Raw genomic sequence first — 19,311 nt, 5'->3', positions numbered from 1 at the left:
GAAGAAAGCCAATGTTTTGTTCTTGGGAAGGCTCAGTGGCTGCTGGCTACAGTTAACCACCCGTAGGGGCATTCTGTGGGCGTCATTAACTGTCACGAGGCACGCGGCAGCCTTCAGGCCATTGCTGAGAGAGTCGACCGGCTCAAGCACTCCCACGGCGCCGCTCTCTACATCTGAAGGCACAAACGCGTACAAAATGTGCTCCGACCAAGGAAGGACGACCGCCTCATCGACCAGCCTGACGGCAACCCGCGAATATACCTTCTCCAATGATCCCACTGTTTGACGGGTGTCAATATCGGTAATGCGAATCTCAGCCCCTCTCCTGTTCAAAAACGGAACTTTTGAGCCGCCCGCATTAACCTCTTCCTCAGAGAATGAGACTACTACCTTCCCTTTTCTCAAAAAATCCTGCCCTAATATACCTGACACTCCGTTTGGCAGAGACACCGTGTCCGGGCATACGTAGCAGGGGTGCTCCAATGCAATTCCGCCGAGAGAGAAGTGTAACCGGTAGAGTCCACTTATGCCAAGAGGATCCCCCGTTATGCCTACAAATTTGGTTGCCATACCACCAGACGCTTCCAACACACCGCGGTCCCCCTTCCTTCGAAGCGTGTTAAAACTGCTCTCCTTAAGCTATGTCACCTTTGACCCCGTATCTATCAACAATTCCATGCAACAACCATTTAACTTGCAACGCACAACAGGGCATGCCTCGTCGGCCACACAAACTACCACCACCTCATCATCCACTGCTCCCTCCCCACGCTCCTCAGGCTGGGGAGGACTATCTAGTTTTTGTCTCGGTATCTGGAGCCCCGCTGTAGGCTTGCTTAGGGCGTGTCTCGCCTCCTTCTCTTTGTGGCTCCCCACGGCGCACGTTTTGGCAGAACCTGGCGATGTGTCCGCGACCCTGGCAAGCGAAGCATACGATTTCTTCAAAATCTCGCATACCGCGCCTGTAGCTTTGTGGCGGTCTCCGGTTTCCAGCGAATGGGCGCTGTTGAGCGCGCGCTTCAACCTGGCGTTCCACCTGCTGAGATAGCAGCTGTTCTAAGCGATCTAACCGCTCTGTCAAGAGAGCAACCTCAGGGTTGAGCACCGCTCTCTCTATGACGCGTACTCTCGCTGCGGCTGTCGTTAACGCCTCATTTCGTTCCTCATCCAATGCGGCCGCCACGGCTTGGTCGAAATTGCTCGGCTTGCACGAGAGTACGAACCGGCGCACGGGGTCTTGCAGACCAGCCACGAACAAAGCGGTCATTTCCTCTTTAAGAAGATCCTCCGCGTATTTCACCCTTAGCTGGTCTCCTTCCTCCTCCCTGCTTAACGTATCGCGTGCTAGGCGCTGAAGCCGCGACGCAAACGTTCGCACGTCCTCCCCTACCATCTGTCCGGCGTCACGGAACCTCTGTACCCGCACGTGACGTGGTTCAGTGTCGAAATGCTCAAACGCGAGCTTCTTAAATTCCGCAAATGATTTTGTGGATTTTACTTTTTCGTCTCGCCATGCAAAATCATGAGCAGCTCCTGCCATCTTACACCTCGCCATTCCCAGCATTTGAGCATCGGACCATCCCCCCATTTTCCCAATCTCTTCTAGCATGGAAAAGAATCGCAGATTGGAACCCCTGTCTTATCTCCCGTAAATGTCGGAATGACGCTTCCTAATGCCAGCATGCTTGCTCCGAGCGACGGCTGTGGAGTGGGAGCTCCCTCAGATAAAGACTTTTTTTTTTCAAGCCATCCGGTGCCTCAAGCCTCTCAAATGGGGGTAGAAGTCCCACAATCAGTCCCGTGATTCCCTTTTGATTACAATTTTGAAGTCATGAATGTCGCAGCATTCAGAGGACATTTGCTTTTGAGACCCCACTTCTGACACCAGTGTGACGACCCCCATAATGCGCAGGTCCACACGGGACGGAGAGGCAAAGAGACACCGTATGGCTCAGTTTAAACAAACAGATATATTCAATAATTATACATGATTAAGATTCAGAGGCTGGGGCGTCCGAGCTTACGTGCCGACGACTTCATGGGGACGATAGAGGGGCTCCGGAGTTGAGCTCGAGCGGTTGCTGGCAGAAGCTGCACGCCGTCGGGCTTCGGCGCTGAAGGCCCTCTTGGCGAACGATGTCGTCCTGAGCGTCCCTCTTCCGTACTGCTTGTCGATTTTTATATCCTCTTCTCCACACTCCCTAGGGTGAGGACGCCCACGCCGGAGGGGAAGGAGGGGGGCTAGGGCTTTCACTTGGGCGCACAAACATACCACCGCACTTATGGTCTCGCCCCCCTCACGTGTTGAGTCCGAGGGAAAGAAGGTTGTCTTCGAGGTAGCGCATAGCGTCGGCTGTGGTAAGGCGCGCTCTGGCCCGCTGACAGTTCCCGCGGGTCACCGGCCGGGAAAGTGGTCCCTTGTCCTGGGATGTGCTCGGGAGGCCTCCCCTGGAACCGCCACGGCAATTGGGGAGAATAAAGCCCGTTTCCCCGCGGCGGCGGCGGCGGGTCCGGTTGGGTCCGGTTGGGCCCGGTTGGGCTTAAACCCCTTCGTTCTGGTCGTCACTCTCAAAGAGCATGGCTGGGTAAATGATGATGCCGCTGTCATCTGGGTCTCCGTCTACGCCGCGCCGTCGAACGCGGAACCTCGTAGCACACACAAGGAACGTCACAGCTCTTTGAAGCAGGGAGCTGAGTTCCTGCGCCGTACTAGGTGTGACACTTTCCTGTAGAAACTCTCTGCGCTTCTTCCTTTCATTTACACTCTGTGGCATGCGGCCGTTCCCCTTCTTAGAATGATGCAACTCATATCATTTGGTATGTGCGACGTTCATGCTTGTCTTAGTGCAATATTTGTTCACACGCCTTCCTAAAATTTTGGAACAACAATCACTGAAGTGTAGAGTCATGTGGAATCAAATATCAATGTGCAAGGACAAAATGCAGTTGTTATAGATAAGTAGTTAATAAATGGTCAGTAACCAAAAAAATAGTTGTAGTCTACAACAAAAACAATAAATCAACAACGTAGTTCGTAGGTCTGCAGTCATGGTTTTATGTGGCACACAGTTACAATTGGCTACTGAACAGTTTTGAGCATGAATTATTTGTCGCTTACAGTATATGTAGTAGGAAAAGGTGAATGCGACAAAACGACAGACGCAAATCGCTTTCGATATCACGCTGGTCGTGTCGATTGATTGAGCCGTATGTAAGTACGCACCGCTGGAAATTTAGTCTTTAGGGGTGTGCTCTTTCTGCATGTACTTCGATAAAGGAATGAAAGTCTTAACATGTAGGCACGGAATTACAATCGTTGTTTTAAGAAATTTTTGATGGATTTTGGTTGTTCACAATTCAACATGCATTTTCAGATATTGTTTTCAAATTGGTTATCCAACGTCCGATGCATAACCTTTAGATGCAGAAGCTTGGTCCGGCACGTGCGTTAAAATTCTGGCGTGTTGCAGTAATCTTACAGGCCGATCTGTTATCTCGCGTCTGGTAAACTGGTTTCAGCGCCTTACTTAACAATCCATAAACTTAATTGGGGCAGTGTATGTAAACTAAACAAAGACGGTATGCTCTAGGAAAAGTATGTGAAATATTCTGGAGCCAGATAATTCATATCTTATGGCGGAGGTATGAAAAATTCCAGGCGTTAACTATACATGTTTTATTGCTGTTAATGCGAGAGCAATCATATAGCAGTAGATTTCAAATGTCATGTTAGTAAACTGTAATCAACAGGCACTTCAGAAGCTAAATAAAAGTAAAATAAATGTTTTTCAAAGCATGCTCAAGTATCAGTACCTGTCAGGATATGGATATAAAAATTGATTTTTTAAGGTTAGGTCTAGCCCGCAATTGTTCGTACCATAACCCTCCGCTATTCAGGAAACTTGTTATTGAATATTTTTACGGCTTTAAATTTGGAGAGCACTCTAGGTAAATAAATCAACTTATATTTTTATGCTGAAATATTTAACTTCTAGAGATGTTTATTAGCGATTGGTTATTAATTCAAAAGGCTTTATTTAAACTTAAACAACGCTCAAATAAGAATCATAGCATGTTGTTGGGTGATATCAATCAATCAATCAATCATTTTTATTTAACATCATTACGATGTTGGGTGCGCCGACAAAAAGCCATTGGGAAGGCTTGACGAGGCCGACGCACCCCACAAGGGCATTGCAGTGGTACACAACATGTTAGCATTTCGAGGGATAAAAAAAAAGAAAGGTAATGAACGAGAGTAACATATTTGGCATTAGCTGTACATCAATTCGGACTCCTTATTTAGTTGATGTGGCAGAGTGTAGCTCAACATTTGATAACCATAATTTGTTCGCATCCTAGGCACATACCATTTGGGTGTCGCACGTGTAGTGTACTTTGGCTCATTGCATTGTAATCTTGTCAGATTTAGCATATTGCAATTATTGTGATTAATACCGGTTTTATACCGTTGTAGAAGTAAAACATCGTACAGCTGTGGCAAACGGATGATTCGAAGTTCATTGAAAAACGGTTCGGTGTGTTCTAGTCGAGGAGCATTCATAATATTTCGAACAGCTTTATTTTGAAGAAGATACAAGCAGTTGATATTTGTAAAAGACGTGGTACCCCACACCAAAAAACAATATTTTATAACAGAGGAAAAAAGTGCACTATACAACATTTTCTTGATACTCTTCGGCATGAAATATCTCAGTCGACACAAAATACCGACAACCTTTGACAGCTTGTTCATCACCATGTCAACGTGATCATTCCAACTCAAATGCTCATTAAAAATAACACCTAAACTTTTGACCGCAGGGACCGTTTCGATGAGCTACTTACCGATCCTCAAACAGAGTGGTGGCATATTTGTCAACTTGTTACGAGGCCGGAAAAGCACGGCCTTCGTTTTTGCAATGTTTATGTTTAATAAATTATTTTTAGACCATTCTTGGAGTGACTGTAAACATTTTGTGGCTTGTTTCTCAAGATCTGGAAGCTGTGCAGCTCTAAAGAATAAAGTGGTGTCATCAGCGTAAATCACAAAGGTTGGAAGATTACTAATACAGACGATGTCATTAACATAAAGAAGAAACAGCAATGGTCCCAAGATGCTACCTTGCGGGACACCAGAAACGATGTGTCTAATATCAGATAAATCATTGTTTATTTTTAAAACCGCATATGGTCTATCATCTCTAAGAAAGAAGCAACACAGAAAGAATACATGGACAACATACAATGGGAAAAGAGTGCACCTCTTCCGTGTTGTCTCGTCCTTAAGTTTGTTTGCGTAGTTTTTGTTAAAAATGGAGAACGATGATTTTTGCGCTTAACCAGATGCAGCATTTGCTGTCGAAGACCCCCCTCTTTTATTCCTACCAAACCATTCTTCAGTTCCGCAAGCACGTTCAGCTAAACGTTGATGAAGCCAGCAATGTTTACAGGTCCTCCTGATGTCTCTAAGGTGAAGGTGACGGCCGGGGGCAACGACTCCTTCACTGTGAGCTGGCAGCGACCCGAGGGCCAGTTCGACTACTACTGGATGGAAGTCACAGACAGCAACGCTGTTCTAGGCAGCTCTGAACATCGCCACGTGGGTTCGTGCGTCAGCGGCACATTGCTTCGGCCGCACCAGACGCAAGTCAGCTGCAGCCAGGTGAAGAGCTGCACCAACGCCAGCCTGACTATTTACACACACGTGAATGGTCCACCAGAACAAACCTCCCACGGAGTCACCGTGGAGGGCATATTTATACCAAGAAAAGGTATGTCACACGATTGTCTAGACATGCTGTGCAGGTGAACATGGATCACTGAACGTGCCAGGAACATGACTCATTTGGCATAGCCCTCATTTACGTGTCGGTAGCTGTACTTCATGCGAGGGTGGTCGTTGTTATAATTATTTTTACTACTTCTCGGGGGCAAGCGAAAGGCTCTGATTTTTTTACCCCCTCCTCTAGTGTACGCGTTTTATGGTGCTGCGTTTCTGCTCAACGTGTCGGCCGCAGCCAAAACGTTATTAACACGGCAGTCACGTGACAACGCCGTGCATGCGTAGAAGGTGCATTGTTGTCTCCGTGTTAACTTCAGCGTCCTTCTAGCTCATGCCGCGGAAGCAATTCGGAAAGCACGCTGCAATAAACTGCGTGTTTTTCCCCTCTGAATCTTCTTCACACAACCGTTCCGCTCTCGTTTAAAAAAAAGAAAGGCGATTTGTATTATCTATGTTAAACAAATGTATCGTATTCACTCCTTTTTCATACAGCACCGAACAAAGGACCTCAATAATAAACGTCTTCTATGGCCTCTCGTTCTTCTGCACTCTAAGGGCAGAGGACTTGTATGCGCCTTCGCCTAGCGGTCAGACATGGGCCGTTCTAAAAAGCTCCACTGATATTTTTCACCTCTTGGGTACTCTCGCCCGCTTATGTTGTAAAGCTCTGTATATTCATCAACGGTGAGCATGCCGTCAAACTTGGCCGTCCGCAGGAGACAAGGCAAACACTAACTTGTCTAAGCTGCTTATTCTTTCTATTTCCAAGGACTAAATATTTACTTCATCTAGGGTCAGCAACGCACGCATGTGGTCGCAGTAGGTTCGTTCGAGCAAAAAACACGCTACTCGTTGGCCCTAAAGACTGCTTTCCTTCCGTGGGCAAAAATGTGGGCTAAGATATCGAGGGCACTAAATAGTGCCAGTAAACGCAAGAAAATATTTCGGCACTAGCTGTGTCAGTTGATTCCACAACACAAATCTTCAGCCAGCGCCTCCATAGAGAAAAACTATTATTTTAACTGCAATTCATTGCATTTAATGTTCTCGCGATACCTTTGAGCTATACATTCTTACGAAGAAGAAGCAACAGCAGTGAAGACATGGGTGAAAAAGCCGATCTTTAAAGAAACTTTTTAAATTATATCTCATTAGCCATTCGTTCTTTTCCGCTGAAATTTTTTAATGTATTGTGAAATTCCTTCCTCAAATCATAGCCGCCTCATAATATGACTGAACTCTTAGAGGCTTTGTGGTGCCACGCTTTTAACATAAGAAATTTTAAACCACCAGGGCTCCACATTTTCCAGCGGGGGCCATTGATTTCTGATCGGTAACATTTCTAGAACGTCCGCTTAATTTTCTGCCGATGCACTTGTAGTGATGAGTTTGTTAGCACTGTTGACATCGATAGTAGTCATTGCGGGAATTAACTCAAACGGTAAATTAGCTTTTTGAAGCAACGTAAAATCACATTTTTTACTATCATGGAAAGCCAGTGTTTGGAGAGAGACAAGCAATTAAAATGCGAATATTGGTGAACCGCAACCGAAGGAAATGAATGGCGAAAATAAACGGGCTCCTGATGTTGCGCTTGTATCTTCTCTTGTCAGTATCTTCCTCATGCGAGCACCGCTAGCCAGCAGCTGGAAGCGACTGGGGTATGCACGCTGCACATCATCGCTCATGAACCACGTGCCCCCCCCCCTCCTCCCCACTGGGCAATTCTGCTTGTTTGGCTACTTCTTCATAATGCGCATATGGCACGCTCCTAAGCGCGTTCTCTTTTCTTCTTGAGCAACAGCTGCCAGCCCTGCAAAGGGCTATGGATGAGACTGAATTTCTTGTCGCTTGTACTTAACCGTATTTGGTCAAAATGCAAATACTAGAGGTTATATTCCATTTCATGATCTCGTCAGCGGGGACACCTGGTTTGGAAACAGTCACGAGCCAGATGCATTCTGCCTCGCGCCTGCTGAGCACTTCACCGCAAAGCGTCACTGAAGCGCTTTATAAAACTTGACAGAAGAGCCCAGTACTGATGTGGAGACAACGCTCACCTTCTATACTGTGGCCTTCTAGCAAGGCTATGCAAGTTTTTAACTTGTGAGGTTAAAATGGTGTATTGTTAGCTGGAACACTCACCTGCTGACGAGAAATAATGCATTACGGAAAGATGAACAGGAGAGAGAGGCATCTTTTGTGGGAAGAGAAACATCAATCAATCCCTCACTAAGTGCAAGAACTACTTTTTAGTCATCCCGGCTCCTAAATCAGACTCTCTTCGGCTAACTTCTTTTTTGTGAACCGTAATTAAAAATGCCCCTTTCGCATTTCATTCCTACTGAGCCCTGATGTCCTGTTTTGACGCCGTTCCTTTCAATCCATAAATACTTCCACCCCGAGCTTTAATTTTTCTTGCACAACTATGCGACCTTATACATATCAAAAAGCGAGAAGAAGAATTTGGCATGGAAATATAAATTCCAGGGTGAAAAAGGGTTAAACGCAGTTGAGAGACAGATGAAAATCCTCGTCAAATTCAGAATCGACATGAACCCAGATCAACAACACTAGTTGCATAATGGCGGCCGAAACACTACATCTGCTTCAGTTCGTTTATGTATATATACAAGTGAGCAAGAAATAAAGAAAGATTTGTATTAAAAATTGCGACACCGGGCTTCCACCTGTAATCACTGTCGGTTCCCCTAGAGAAGATACAGGAGGTCCACTTATGTGTTGGACGCTAATATGCTGTACGCTATCGTATTTCGTAGAAAGAGGCGGCTCGAGTTTGTCTTCGCTGATGCTGCTCTCTATTTGACGTCCATGAAACACATACCGATGCAGTAATTGTTTGCTAAGTAAACAAAAAGAATTAGGAATAATGCGCGCGATTAATTTAACAGTACAGTACATTACTCTGCTTGTTTTTACCGCAGATCTGCACCCACCGAGGAACATCACTTTCGCGTGGAAATCGTCCTCGCTGACGCGAGTGCAATGAAATCCGTCAGCGGTAGCCTGGGCCCCTATTGGCACGTACAGCGTAGAAATATGCAGCGGCCACGGAACTTGCGACGCTGCAGAGAAGCTCGTGAGCTGCGCACAAAGCGAGACGTCGAAGCCGTGGATGGAGTTCGAGAGCATCGCTGGCACAGAGTATTGTGTGCTTGTCTCGTCCAGTGCGCGGTGTAGAAGCGGCGTCGTGAGGAGCCCTCCGGCATCAGCGACATTTAGGACACCCCCTTTTGGTAAATCTGACAGTTTGCGTTTGTCTTATTAACGAAATTAACAGACTCATACGCTCTCAGGAAGGAGGCGAGGAAGGTGCCAAAAAATTCTTGCCATTAAAACTGATCTCTCGCGTTTCCCATCTCTTTCCCCCTTAGTCTTATTTCATATCTGGGGTCATTCTGGAACTTATGGCCACACGTTAGCTGTCCAGGCTGGTCGTACCGCCCAGTATCTCTGTCTACGCGCTTGTGTCATTTCGTGACGTTGCGTACGTTCAAGCTTACATCGTTATTCACTTATTTTATTAAGCATTTTTTGGTGCGAAAATAGCTGCAGCGCAAAATTATTCACTTTGGTCCCAGATATGAGAAGCATTCCTGCCAACTGCATACCCAGAAAGCCTCTTAAAACTTTATTCACAGGCATGGCAGACTTTTCTTCTATATCAATAACATTGGCCTATCCCTCCCTTTGATTGGTTCACATGAAGCGTGTGAAGACGTGCGTCACTGCTTCCGGGAATGCTCCCTTCTTATTATTTTCGTTTCTTGTTTAAAATTCCTTTCTACTTACTTTGAAAATCCTTTCTACTTCTACTTACGTCTACTTACTCCTATGAGAAATACTGCTGCTTGTGCTGTTTTAAATCAGACCGACCAACACATCAACCTCGCTATTCTTGATTATACTCTTTGATTTGATTTTCCTCGTTACTGTTATTTATGCTTTTTAGTATTTTTCTCACGCATTCTTACTACCTCGGGACTAATTCTGCTTCTGATGTTATTTTCCTTATCCTTTTTAAAACTGCATCCGTTCATTTTTCTTGGCTCTCTAAATAATCTTCTCATAAGTTCTATTTTTCTATTCTATTGGTTGTTGGGAAAAGGAAATGACGCAGTATCTGTCTCACATCGCGGCGCACACCTGGCCGCGCCCTAAGTGTCGGGGTAAAGGAGGGACTCGGAGAAGAAAGGAAGAAAGAGGGGCCGTAGTGGAGTGCTCCGCTATAATTTCGGCCACCTGGAGATCTTTAACGTGCATTGACCGCGCAGCACACGGGTGCCTTTGCGTTTCGCCTCCATCGAAACGCGGCCGTCGCGGTCGGGTTCGAACCCGGGTACTCCAGATCAATGGCCTAGTACGCTAACCTCTGAGCCACCGCGGCGGGTGATAAGTTCTATTTTGGAAAATGTGTTTTATGCATGTATGTTTCTATCTGAATTTTGCCTTCCTCATTATTTTATTAGCCTCAATGCAGTGTCTTTTATTTCCTTTGCTGGTTTTAGTTCTTTTTTGCTGTTTTATTTTTATTTTTTTGCTAGGGAAGCATTTTGAACATGTTTCACCTGCTGGATTGCACGCTGTGTTGCAGCCAGCCTCCGTCTCTGCTGCTTACAAGCACTAGTGGGAAACCATTGATCTTCTGTTTCAGCTCGGCTGTTGTGGCAGCAAGGTTCCTGCAGAGCCCCTACCACGCTCCGCACAGAGACTGGCTACGTGCTTCTATGTCGAGCATGAATGTTTTTGGGCATGCCCATTCTGCTCGCCTCGAGGTGCATCATGACTGCAGTGTGGAGTTCAGAATCGCTCCGACCCACTGGATATAGTCCTTCCATGAATCCTCTATGGAGCGTTTTTAATCGCCAAGGCGATTAAAAACTTCATGTTACTTCATGTAAGTTCATGAATGAAGTAACATTTAGGTGAAAGGCATGCACTTTAGTGAATGTATGCCCCGTCTTCACCCCCCCCCCTCCCCCTATCATTCCAGTTTTCCACTTCGGCACGTTTAATCCTTTGTTGGAAACTCTGTTACCTCCACTATTCCTTTGTTTCCTTTAAATTCGTACATTTGGTATTCTTTCGAGCTTTTATTCCTTTCTTTCTTTTCTTTTGTTGCTTCTCTTTTCTTCTATTTTGTTTCACGCGGTGTATGTACATACTTATATGTGCCTTTTTATTTTTTCTATTACATTTTTTTTCTTTAAAGGTTAGATAATTTTTCTGTATTTCAAGGGTCACTTCTTAAGGATACATGGTATAGTCTCGCTGCCTTTTCTACATTTTTTTTCTACCGCTTCGGTTCCCGTGTTGTCATTGTGCCTAAATGTGTAGTAGTGGTGAACGTCTCCTTTATTTTCCAACGTCTTCTCCTCTTGTCTTTCGTTGGTGTCGCAATTGTTTCATTTTATTTTGCATTACTGTTGGCACTCTCTGCGCCTCCTTTCTTTTCTTTTGCTTTCCCCTCTTGTCTCGCAGCATTACAGCCTTTTTATACCGGTTCTTAATAATAATAATAATAATAATTGGTTTTTCGGGAAAGGAAATGGAGCAGTATCTGTCTCATATATCGTTGGACACCTCAACCGCGCCGTAAGGGAACGGATAAAGGAGGGAGTGAAAGAAGAAAGGAAGAAAGAGGTGCCGTAGTGGAGGGCTCCGGAATAATTTCGACCACCTGGGGATCTTTAACGTGCACTGACATCGAACAGCACACGGGCGCCTTAGCGTTTTGCCTCCATAAAAACGCAGCCACCGCGGTCGGGTTCGAACCCGGGAACTCCGGATCAGTAGCCGAGCGTCCTAACCATTGAGCCACCATGTTGGCCTAATGCGACTGGCGTGCTCACTTTTTAACCAACTTTCCTTCATTTTTATCCATTCTCTCTGCATAAGAACATTTTTTTATCTAATATGAGTGGTTTGCTTTTTTGTTATTTTTCGTTCTTATTTTCGTTCTGCGTTATTTTCTTTTTGTTTGTATTCCAGAACACGGATCCATGCGCAGTGAAAAAGTGCACCTGTCTGCTTCCCCTGTCCTACATTCACATAGAACTACACCCAGAAAACGAGAGAGTTATTAATTTTAAACTATGGATTTAAAGAGATAACGAACCGTGGACCAGTGTTTTCAGGTTGCGGAAGCAATGTATTCGAACACCAACGTTTGCTGCAGTTCCACCAGACGTTACCAACATGACCTTAGAAGACATTGGGGTCGACTCCTTCACCGTTTCCTGGGAGCGTCCGAAAGGCCACTTCGACTACAACTGGGTCGCTGTCACCGACGACGAAGGTAGCAGCGGTCGCAGCGAGCATTTTCACTTGGACTCCTGCCGAAACGGCACCATCCTTCACCCGGAACAAACGCGCATCACCTGCGGTCATCTAGAGGCCTGCAACAACATGAGCTCCAACATTCGGACCCACAGCAACGGGCCTCCTGCACGGACCTCTGCGGGAGTCACACTCGGGGGAATATTCATTCCTGGCGCAGGTACGGCGTGTCGAAGCTAGCAGAACCCGCTAATGCCCGGCGTATCAGATACGACGAGAATTGAAAAAAAAATCCCTATCCACAAAACAAGCCATATTTTTATAGTTTATTACTGCTACTTTGGTGGTAGGGAAGGATTATTTGCAATTTATTTGCGTACTCGTTTATTTATTCTGTACGGACGAGTACTTTTGCTTCGTTTTATTCTTAGGCGTAGAGAAATCGTGTATCACAGGCGGTCTGAAAGTAAACCTAATATTTTTACGAAACAGAAATGCAGACGCAGTCATAAAAGTACCGTATTATTTTTCAATAGCGTATCCGCTGCGTTCAGTGCAGGAGCGAGAGACCATTAACAATATCATTTAAACTTACTATTAGGGCAGGGGACAGGGTTGCTTGGAGAGATACAGTACTGGCCTTTGTACCGCAGGGGCATAGTTATAATGATGAAGGTAACGGTGATATCTTACTACCAAGGCATAGCACAGACTTACTTGGAGAGACACAGAGAAAGCCTTGGGCCATCAGATGCTGTGCAGACGAAAAAGGATTATCGAGTGAACGGGGACCCTTTAACGCCTCAGCCAATCTACTGTCGTATAAAATGCGCGAGTAAAAAATTCGCTACCACTTTTTTGGCTAATTACAAACCGTGGTGGCACTCAAGATGCCCGACCCCTTAGCGTCTCCCCAAGCTATCATCATCTTGGCTAAACAGAACTCATGTATTCGCTCTCGTTTTTCACGCTGCACAAAAGGAATCACTATATTTAAATGTCTAAGTGAACTGTAGTTATTCAGACACTTATATATTCTTCTGCGCTGCTTAAAAATTAACCAAACCTCGATTAGCTTCGAATGGTAGAACATTTACTCATACTGGCAAATGTACCGATGAGTTCCTGAAGAGGGCTGTCGTGGCAATTAAAAATAAAAGGCACTTCCGGTGGAACACTGCTAGTATTGATGGTTCTGGCTTGGCGGCTAATGTTCAACGTAAAAGTAAAAGTGAAGACGCCACTAAGTTTAGATTTTTATTGCTCTAAAACTGTATAACAACAACCGGCAAAAAAAAAGAATGATTCGAGAACGCGAAATCAAATGAAGAGCGTTAGCGAAGTTGTTTCCTTTTCTGCTTTCAATAAATTCGCATACCAAAACGTACACGACACAACGACAATTCGTTTGGTATTACCCGCATCACTTTGCGACCGCTAGTTCGCCCGCCACGGCCCTCCGGAGGTCGCCCCTCAATACGGTTTCGGGGACGATGGGTCGTCGGTACGAATCCCTCACACACACCCGGCATCAACTCGACTAACAACTTTGTGCGCCGAATTGTGCCGATTTGTGCTTGCCCACTGAGCATCAACGTAGGGGGTCGCATCTTACGCGATGCTGCAGCAATTTGATCACATGACCGGCCGCAGTCTTGAAATCTCAGACGGACAAGAAGCGTTCGAATGCGAGTAGTAAGAGCTAACGCTCTTTAAAAGCAACTTAGGATGCACATTTTGGCCGAGTGCATGAAGGCAGTGCTTATGAAAAAACAGTGATTTCTGCTGAAGTAATGGTTTGGGGAATATATATGCAGTTCCTTAATGTGACCTGTAAAGAAAATAATTCCTGAGCTTTTGTGCAACAGCCGCTGTGTTAACCTTGTTTCTTCTACATGCGCAAGCAAATAGGGCCTTCGGCGCCTAACGTGGACGTTATTCCATGTTACCTATACCATTGGCTGCAGTGCGCCCACTGCAGAACAAATGCTTTTTCTCCGACTAAAACCCAGTCAACCCACGTCTGTGTCGGTCGTTGCTATCCTCTGCTCACAAGTTTACTAATGTTGTCTCGACAAGTGACTTCAGTGCCACCTTTCAAGCGTTTCCTTTCTGCCGTGCTACTTGTGTTAGGCTAGGAGGCAAGGAGATACCGTTTTAAGGCGAAAGCCTATAATGGCCCATCGTTGTCCGTCCGTCCGCGAAATCTGTCACACTATGACGTCACCAATGGCATAATTGCCATAACCCATATACTCTTAGCAATTACTAAGTAATTAGTGATTAGTAGTGTTGTCATTAAGTAGTAATTAGTAAAAATAAAATAATAAAGCTAAAAAAGAAATTAAACTGAATTAAAAGTTAATGTGAAAATAGAAATACCTGAATAAAATTTTTAAACAAATAAATAAAAGTTAATGAAAAAGTTGGAAATAAAAATGAACAAAAAATAATAAATAAAAACAACTGAAGTAAAGAAATGCCTACAGGCGCCGTGGAAAAAAACCTGCGCTCTAGTAAGTTCCATGCTCTCGCATTCCTGCACTTAAGCAGACTTAAGTGCCCTCCGAATTTTTTTTTTCATAGTGTTTATCTTCAAAAGGATTCAATGCTTGAATCGCGCAAGTTTATTCCAAATTATAGATAATTTCTCTCTAACAGTAAATGCCTTCTGTCCCTATAAAGCAACTCTGAGCACAACTTTATTCTGGTGTGTATCGATAAATTATCGTGTACTGTTGAGGAAGATATAATTTTCACTGAATTGCAGAGGTTCTAAAACTATTCGAAAGAACATAAAACGAATTAGATGCATCACGGTCATACTGCGGCAGCGTCATGAAAGTTTCTTGCTCGAATCGCTCAGAATAGGTTAAACGACCGGCGCATCTCAAAGGTGATATCGAGGTCTTAAAGTTCTTTAAGCAAATAATTTCAATGCATTGACAGGACAAAACGCAACACAACAGACGTCGACATATAAAAAAGAGCGTTAAAATCAATTTTTGCAGAAAACAAAGACTGCACGCCACTTTCACGTTACTCCTGCCATTTTCTTTTCTAGCTTTGGTAGCATTCTATCTAACCTGCTGTAAGCCGTGATCCTAGATTCGTATATTGTTCTAAAATGTATTCAGTACTAAAAACCATATTTGGCCTGTCTTTATTTTCATTTCCGCATCCCCACGTAGCCCCTGGAGACTTCAGGGCTGACGTTACAGCCACTAGCAACACTTCGGTGCAAATCGTGATTCATGTGTCGGACGTCAAGAGCTGTCTCCTGGACGACTGCAGAGGATATTGTTACCGTCTATATGGGGGAGATCAGCATTCCGGCATTACTTCGCTTGCAGTGACCACGACGGACTCACCTCTGTTGTCACCCTGGATGGCCTTGAAAGTGACGTTGATCAACGTTCACAAGGCCCAAAACATGTGGAAGTTTAAATTCCTTTATTTCGACACCCCAAAATGTGAGTAAATATTCTACCAAACAACAGTACGCAAAGTCGTCTTCATAAATGCAGTGTTCCCAGAAACTCTCACTTCAGTTATCGGATCCACGAAGTTTATGAACATGCTTGTGCATCTTCATAAACTTCTCCCAACGGCTTAGTTGCGCTTTGCAACATCGTATTTAATATGAATAAATGCAGCAGATAAGTTATTTGCAGTGCATGAAAAACGGACTCATTCTCGAACGCTCGACATAGCTCATATGAGGACAAAGTAGTTTTTGCTTTCACTGCTCCTGTATTTAAATAACCAGGGTTGAGATAGCCAGTTTTCTAGGTAGCCTTGAACTGCGGATCACTCTCAGCCTGCTGGGTCTCGGAAAGCTGTTCAGAAGGATATAGAGGACATACTTCTGTGTAAATAACTCTCCTGTTGGACTTAAGATTGTACATAAAACAGTTTCATTTTTTCATCTTCTTTTCATTTCCAAGCAAAATAACCTTTAATCAGCGTTATACGCAGTTTTCAGCGTAATTATGCGAACAAGTTTGGTGGCTTTGTCGAAACCTGTTTTTCTGCTAGAAAAATACGCCAAAATTTTGTTTCCAGTGCGGTTGCAAACGGAATGCACAGCAATATTTATTTCTAGCGAAACCGCGAGATTTCAGTGAATGCCAACGAGTAATTACTCTTTATTGCAAATCTACTGCACGTTGGGGATTCCCCTAATCTTTCGATCAACGGAATAGACGTAGCATAAAATCCTATGCGGTACCGACATAGCAAATTGTAGAGAATTAACCTCGTTGCAAAGCAAGGTCTCGTATCCGTCAAACAAAAGCATTCGTCCGCAGCCTCGCTCGGGCGGCTCGGTGCAGCGTCCAGGACCACTACTGTCCGCCGCCCTCACTGTTCACAACCGGCGCCATGGTTCAGCGCGAGATAGGGTGCCTGGACAGCTGCACCCCGATCGAGACGAGCTGACCATGGGCGCGAGGATTACGGGGCACATGGCGCCCTCTCTCTTGCCTCACACGACACGAGGACTGCGCGTGCGCTGCTCGGGCTTCACCCAGTCCGGGATTAGGAAAAGGCTGCTGTTGACCCATCCAAGACTCCGGCTCTAGCGCTGCACGCAGGCGCCAGAGGCCGACACAGAGTTTCGCCAAAGTTTGTTTCGGTACGGCACCGTGTTCCCCATTGCGTACGGCACTGTATTGTCCCTCCGTTCTGGCGCTAAGGTCATCGGAGGCGCACCGATAACGGGAGATAAGTTAGTGCCCAGTGAGCACCGGCTGAATATACGATAAAGATGGCTAAAAAGCGAATAACAGTGTCCTGTCCGCACTGCATATTGCCAGAATGGTCTGCAGCGCTTTTAAATACTTCAGACCAACCGAAGGAAAAAAAGAAGTAAAAAAAGAAACTCGACCAGCTCGAGGGTTCCTCCTCAACGCTCATCTCGGATGATAAGAAGCAGTGCGTGTCAAACAGCCCCCAACGGAGTTTTCTGCTACCGGTGATGGTAGCGCGGCTGTCGGTGACAAGACTTGTAGCAAGCTGGGAGCAGAGGAGGGAAGCAGTATTTGCAGGGCATTGGTGCAGCCACGCTTGTTACCATCTTGTATCTTTCAGGGGGTTACTCAGGCTGGGTGGCAAAGCCGTGAGCGCCACATAGTGGTATGGTAAGCAAGAGCTTGCACTTTCACTCGCGGGCTAATGGAAGTATTATCTATGAGTGGACAGTGGCGGAGTGGAGGTGCTCATCATTCACGTTATGTGATAATTTCTACCTTTCTTAGAGCGACTGCGTTGATAGAAGGGTTACGTCTAGCATGCTAAAGCTATAACTACGGCTTCTTTGCCAAGACGGAAGGCTGGAACTGTGGTACTTCTGAATAGACATACCAATATGGAGGCTAGCTGAGTCATGTGGCTACGTGCCGACTTTGAAAAATTCGGAAACGAATGGTTGAGTATAGTGATGGTTTGTTTACTGTCAGCTCAAAAGAACAAATTTAGCAGGAGCGAGGATGATTTTCACGGCTTTATAAAAGAACAAAGCATCACTGATTGATTTCAGTATGTTAGCGTGTTTTTCATTGTCGGCAAAGTCTCCCATAAAGACCCTAGTTATTCTCGCATTTGCCTCCCGGCAAGAAGCTCCGGCTTAGCAACCTGCGAAGGTCCAAACTAAATGCTCAAACTGAACGACAGGTCTTCAAGGAGACGCAACCTGTGCCGCGAGGTCCTCGCTTCCCGAAAGGCGCTGAGAAGGGGAGCTAGGTGGGTGGTAGCGAACTGCCTGCCACTTAATAGATGTTAGCCGGGGGGGGCGGCTGATGTTTTTCTTGTATACTACGCTCGCTCCCAGAAGACCTGAACTGCAGTGAGCTAAAAAACCTTGCTTCCTCACCATGTCTAGGTGCAAGGGGTTATACTAGAGCTTTCCGGAAAACTGGATCAAACCGCTCACGTGACCGCAAAACCCAGCGATCTCCTGCGCGTGCGACAGCCATGCTGTTGCGCCCGATGTTGCTATAAATGCGTAATTGCGTACAATGTTTATTTTTCATTTGATTCTACGAATTTTCTAAGCTCCAAGGAACCTACAACCTCCCGAACTCTTTTTCTTGCTTTCTACAATTTTAATTCACTATTTCAGAACAATTGTTTTTATTGTTCTTGACAAAATGTTTGGTCTTTTGCGACACCAGAGAAAGAAGAAAAGAAATTTAATTTCTCTCAGTGTCAATACTTTTTGCTGCTATTGGATTTCTGTAAGCGAATGATAAAACCGAGGTGAACAATTCTGTTGTCGGAGTTATCCGGAATGCTAGGCGGAAAGTGTCAGACTATGCGCGGTGTTTGGAAGTGTCTATTTTATCTGTCACAAACTCCATTTCGCATTCTTTTTCCCGCAGAGGGGAGCGATGGCGATCTCAAGAACCCGGAGCCTCCACAGCGTGCCGTGGATCAAAGCACTCCGGAGTTTCTCACACTGAGGAGGTTCCGGAATAAAGCAATAGCCCTGAACAGAACAATAAATGTGATTAGTTTACTTCTGCCTTCATTGTAAAAACGTGTACAAGAATAAAACCTTTATTGCTATTCTATTGCAATGAAAAGGGGTCCCAGACGAAAAGCTGCAAATCAGCAGATTGAGAATGTCTGAGTACCCAACACATAGACTTGTAGAGAATGTGGCCAGGTGCGAGACTGGTAAGCTCAAGAATGATGTGCGGCCCAAAAACAAAGTACGCGCTGCAGAAATTATAACAAAATCATACAAAATTATTTTTGCGTCTGCAGTGAATACAAGAAAAAAATATTAGTTCATGTATGTACACATCTACATATTTTTTCCTTTCAAAATCCATTTTGAACTCTTTAGGGCATAAGGTGCATATATTCATGTAGCGTAGTTTATAATTTTTTATATAGGTGGGTACAAGAAGGCGCTGTGCCGAATTTTCAGTTTGTTCTGTTCCTGATGGCACATCATTTTACGTCTAGATCTTAGAAAAACAGGTTTCTTTTCAAGGAATCTGAAAACTGCAGTTACCACATTTCTCAGATTCCATTTTTGGCAACAAAAAATTTATTGAGGTTTGTTTGTGATGTTGCTGCCCGTGCCAAATGGCGGTTATTTAAATGCAAGCGAAATAGCGCATGATGAATGTTTAGTTTTAGGAGCATCGAAAATTCGGACCGGCATCTTGAAAGAAAGCCAATTAACTGGAATAGTTCTTTAACATTGTCATTTACAT

The 19,311-nt window shown here is 45.0% G+C and overlaps 1 protein-coding gene across 2 annotated transcripts; it reads left to right on the top strand.

Annotated features, from left to right (window-relative positions):
• Positions 1 to 8,734: 8,734 nt before the first annotated feature.
• On the top strand, positions 8,735 to 18,595 carry LOC144104977 (uncharacterized). 2 transcript variants are annotated; one of them, XR_013308674.1, is made up of 5 exons: positions 8,735 to 9,042; positions 11,985 to 12,305; positions 15,277 to 15,558; positions 16,396 to 16,721; positions 18,466 to 18,595. XR_013308674.1 is itself a non-coding variant. In XM_077638204.1 (4 exons), the coding sequence occupies exons 1-4, from the start codon at positions 8,922 to 8,924 to the stop codon at positions 16,485 to 16,487; spliced, it is 816 nt and encodes a 271-aa protein (XP_077494330.1). In that variant the 5' UTR covers positions 8,735 to 8,921; the 3' UTR covers positions 16,488 to 16,831. The 2 variants fall into 2 exon arrangements, 1 of the variants encoding a protein (XP_077494330.1); XM_077638204.1 differs by lacking the exon at positions 18,466 to 18,595 and having other exon boundaries at positions 16,396 to 16,831.
• Positions 18,596 to 19,311: the final 716 nt, after the last annotated feature.

This window comes from Amblyomma americanum, chromosome 1 (genome assembly GCF_052857255.1).
Source record: "Amblyomma americanum isolate KBUSLIRL-KWMA chromosome 1, ASM5285725v1, whole genome shotgun sequence".
Classification (NCBI taxonomy): Eukaryota; Metazoa; Arthropoda; class Arachnida; order Ixodida; family Ixodidae; genus Amblyomma; species Amblyomma americanum.
Note: the sequence above shows the minus strand (reverse complement) of the source record. Positions and strands in the feature narration are given on the sequence as shown.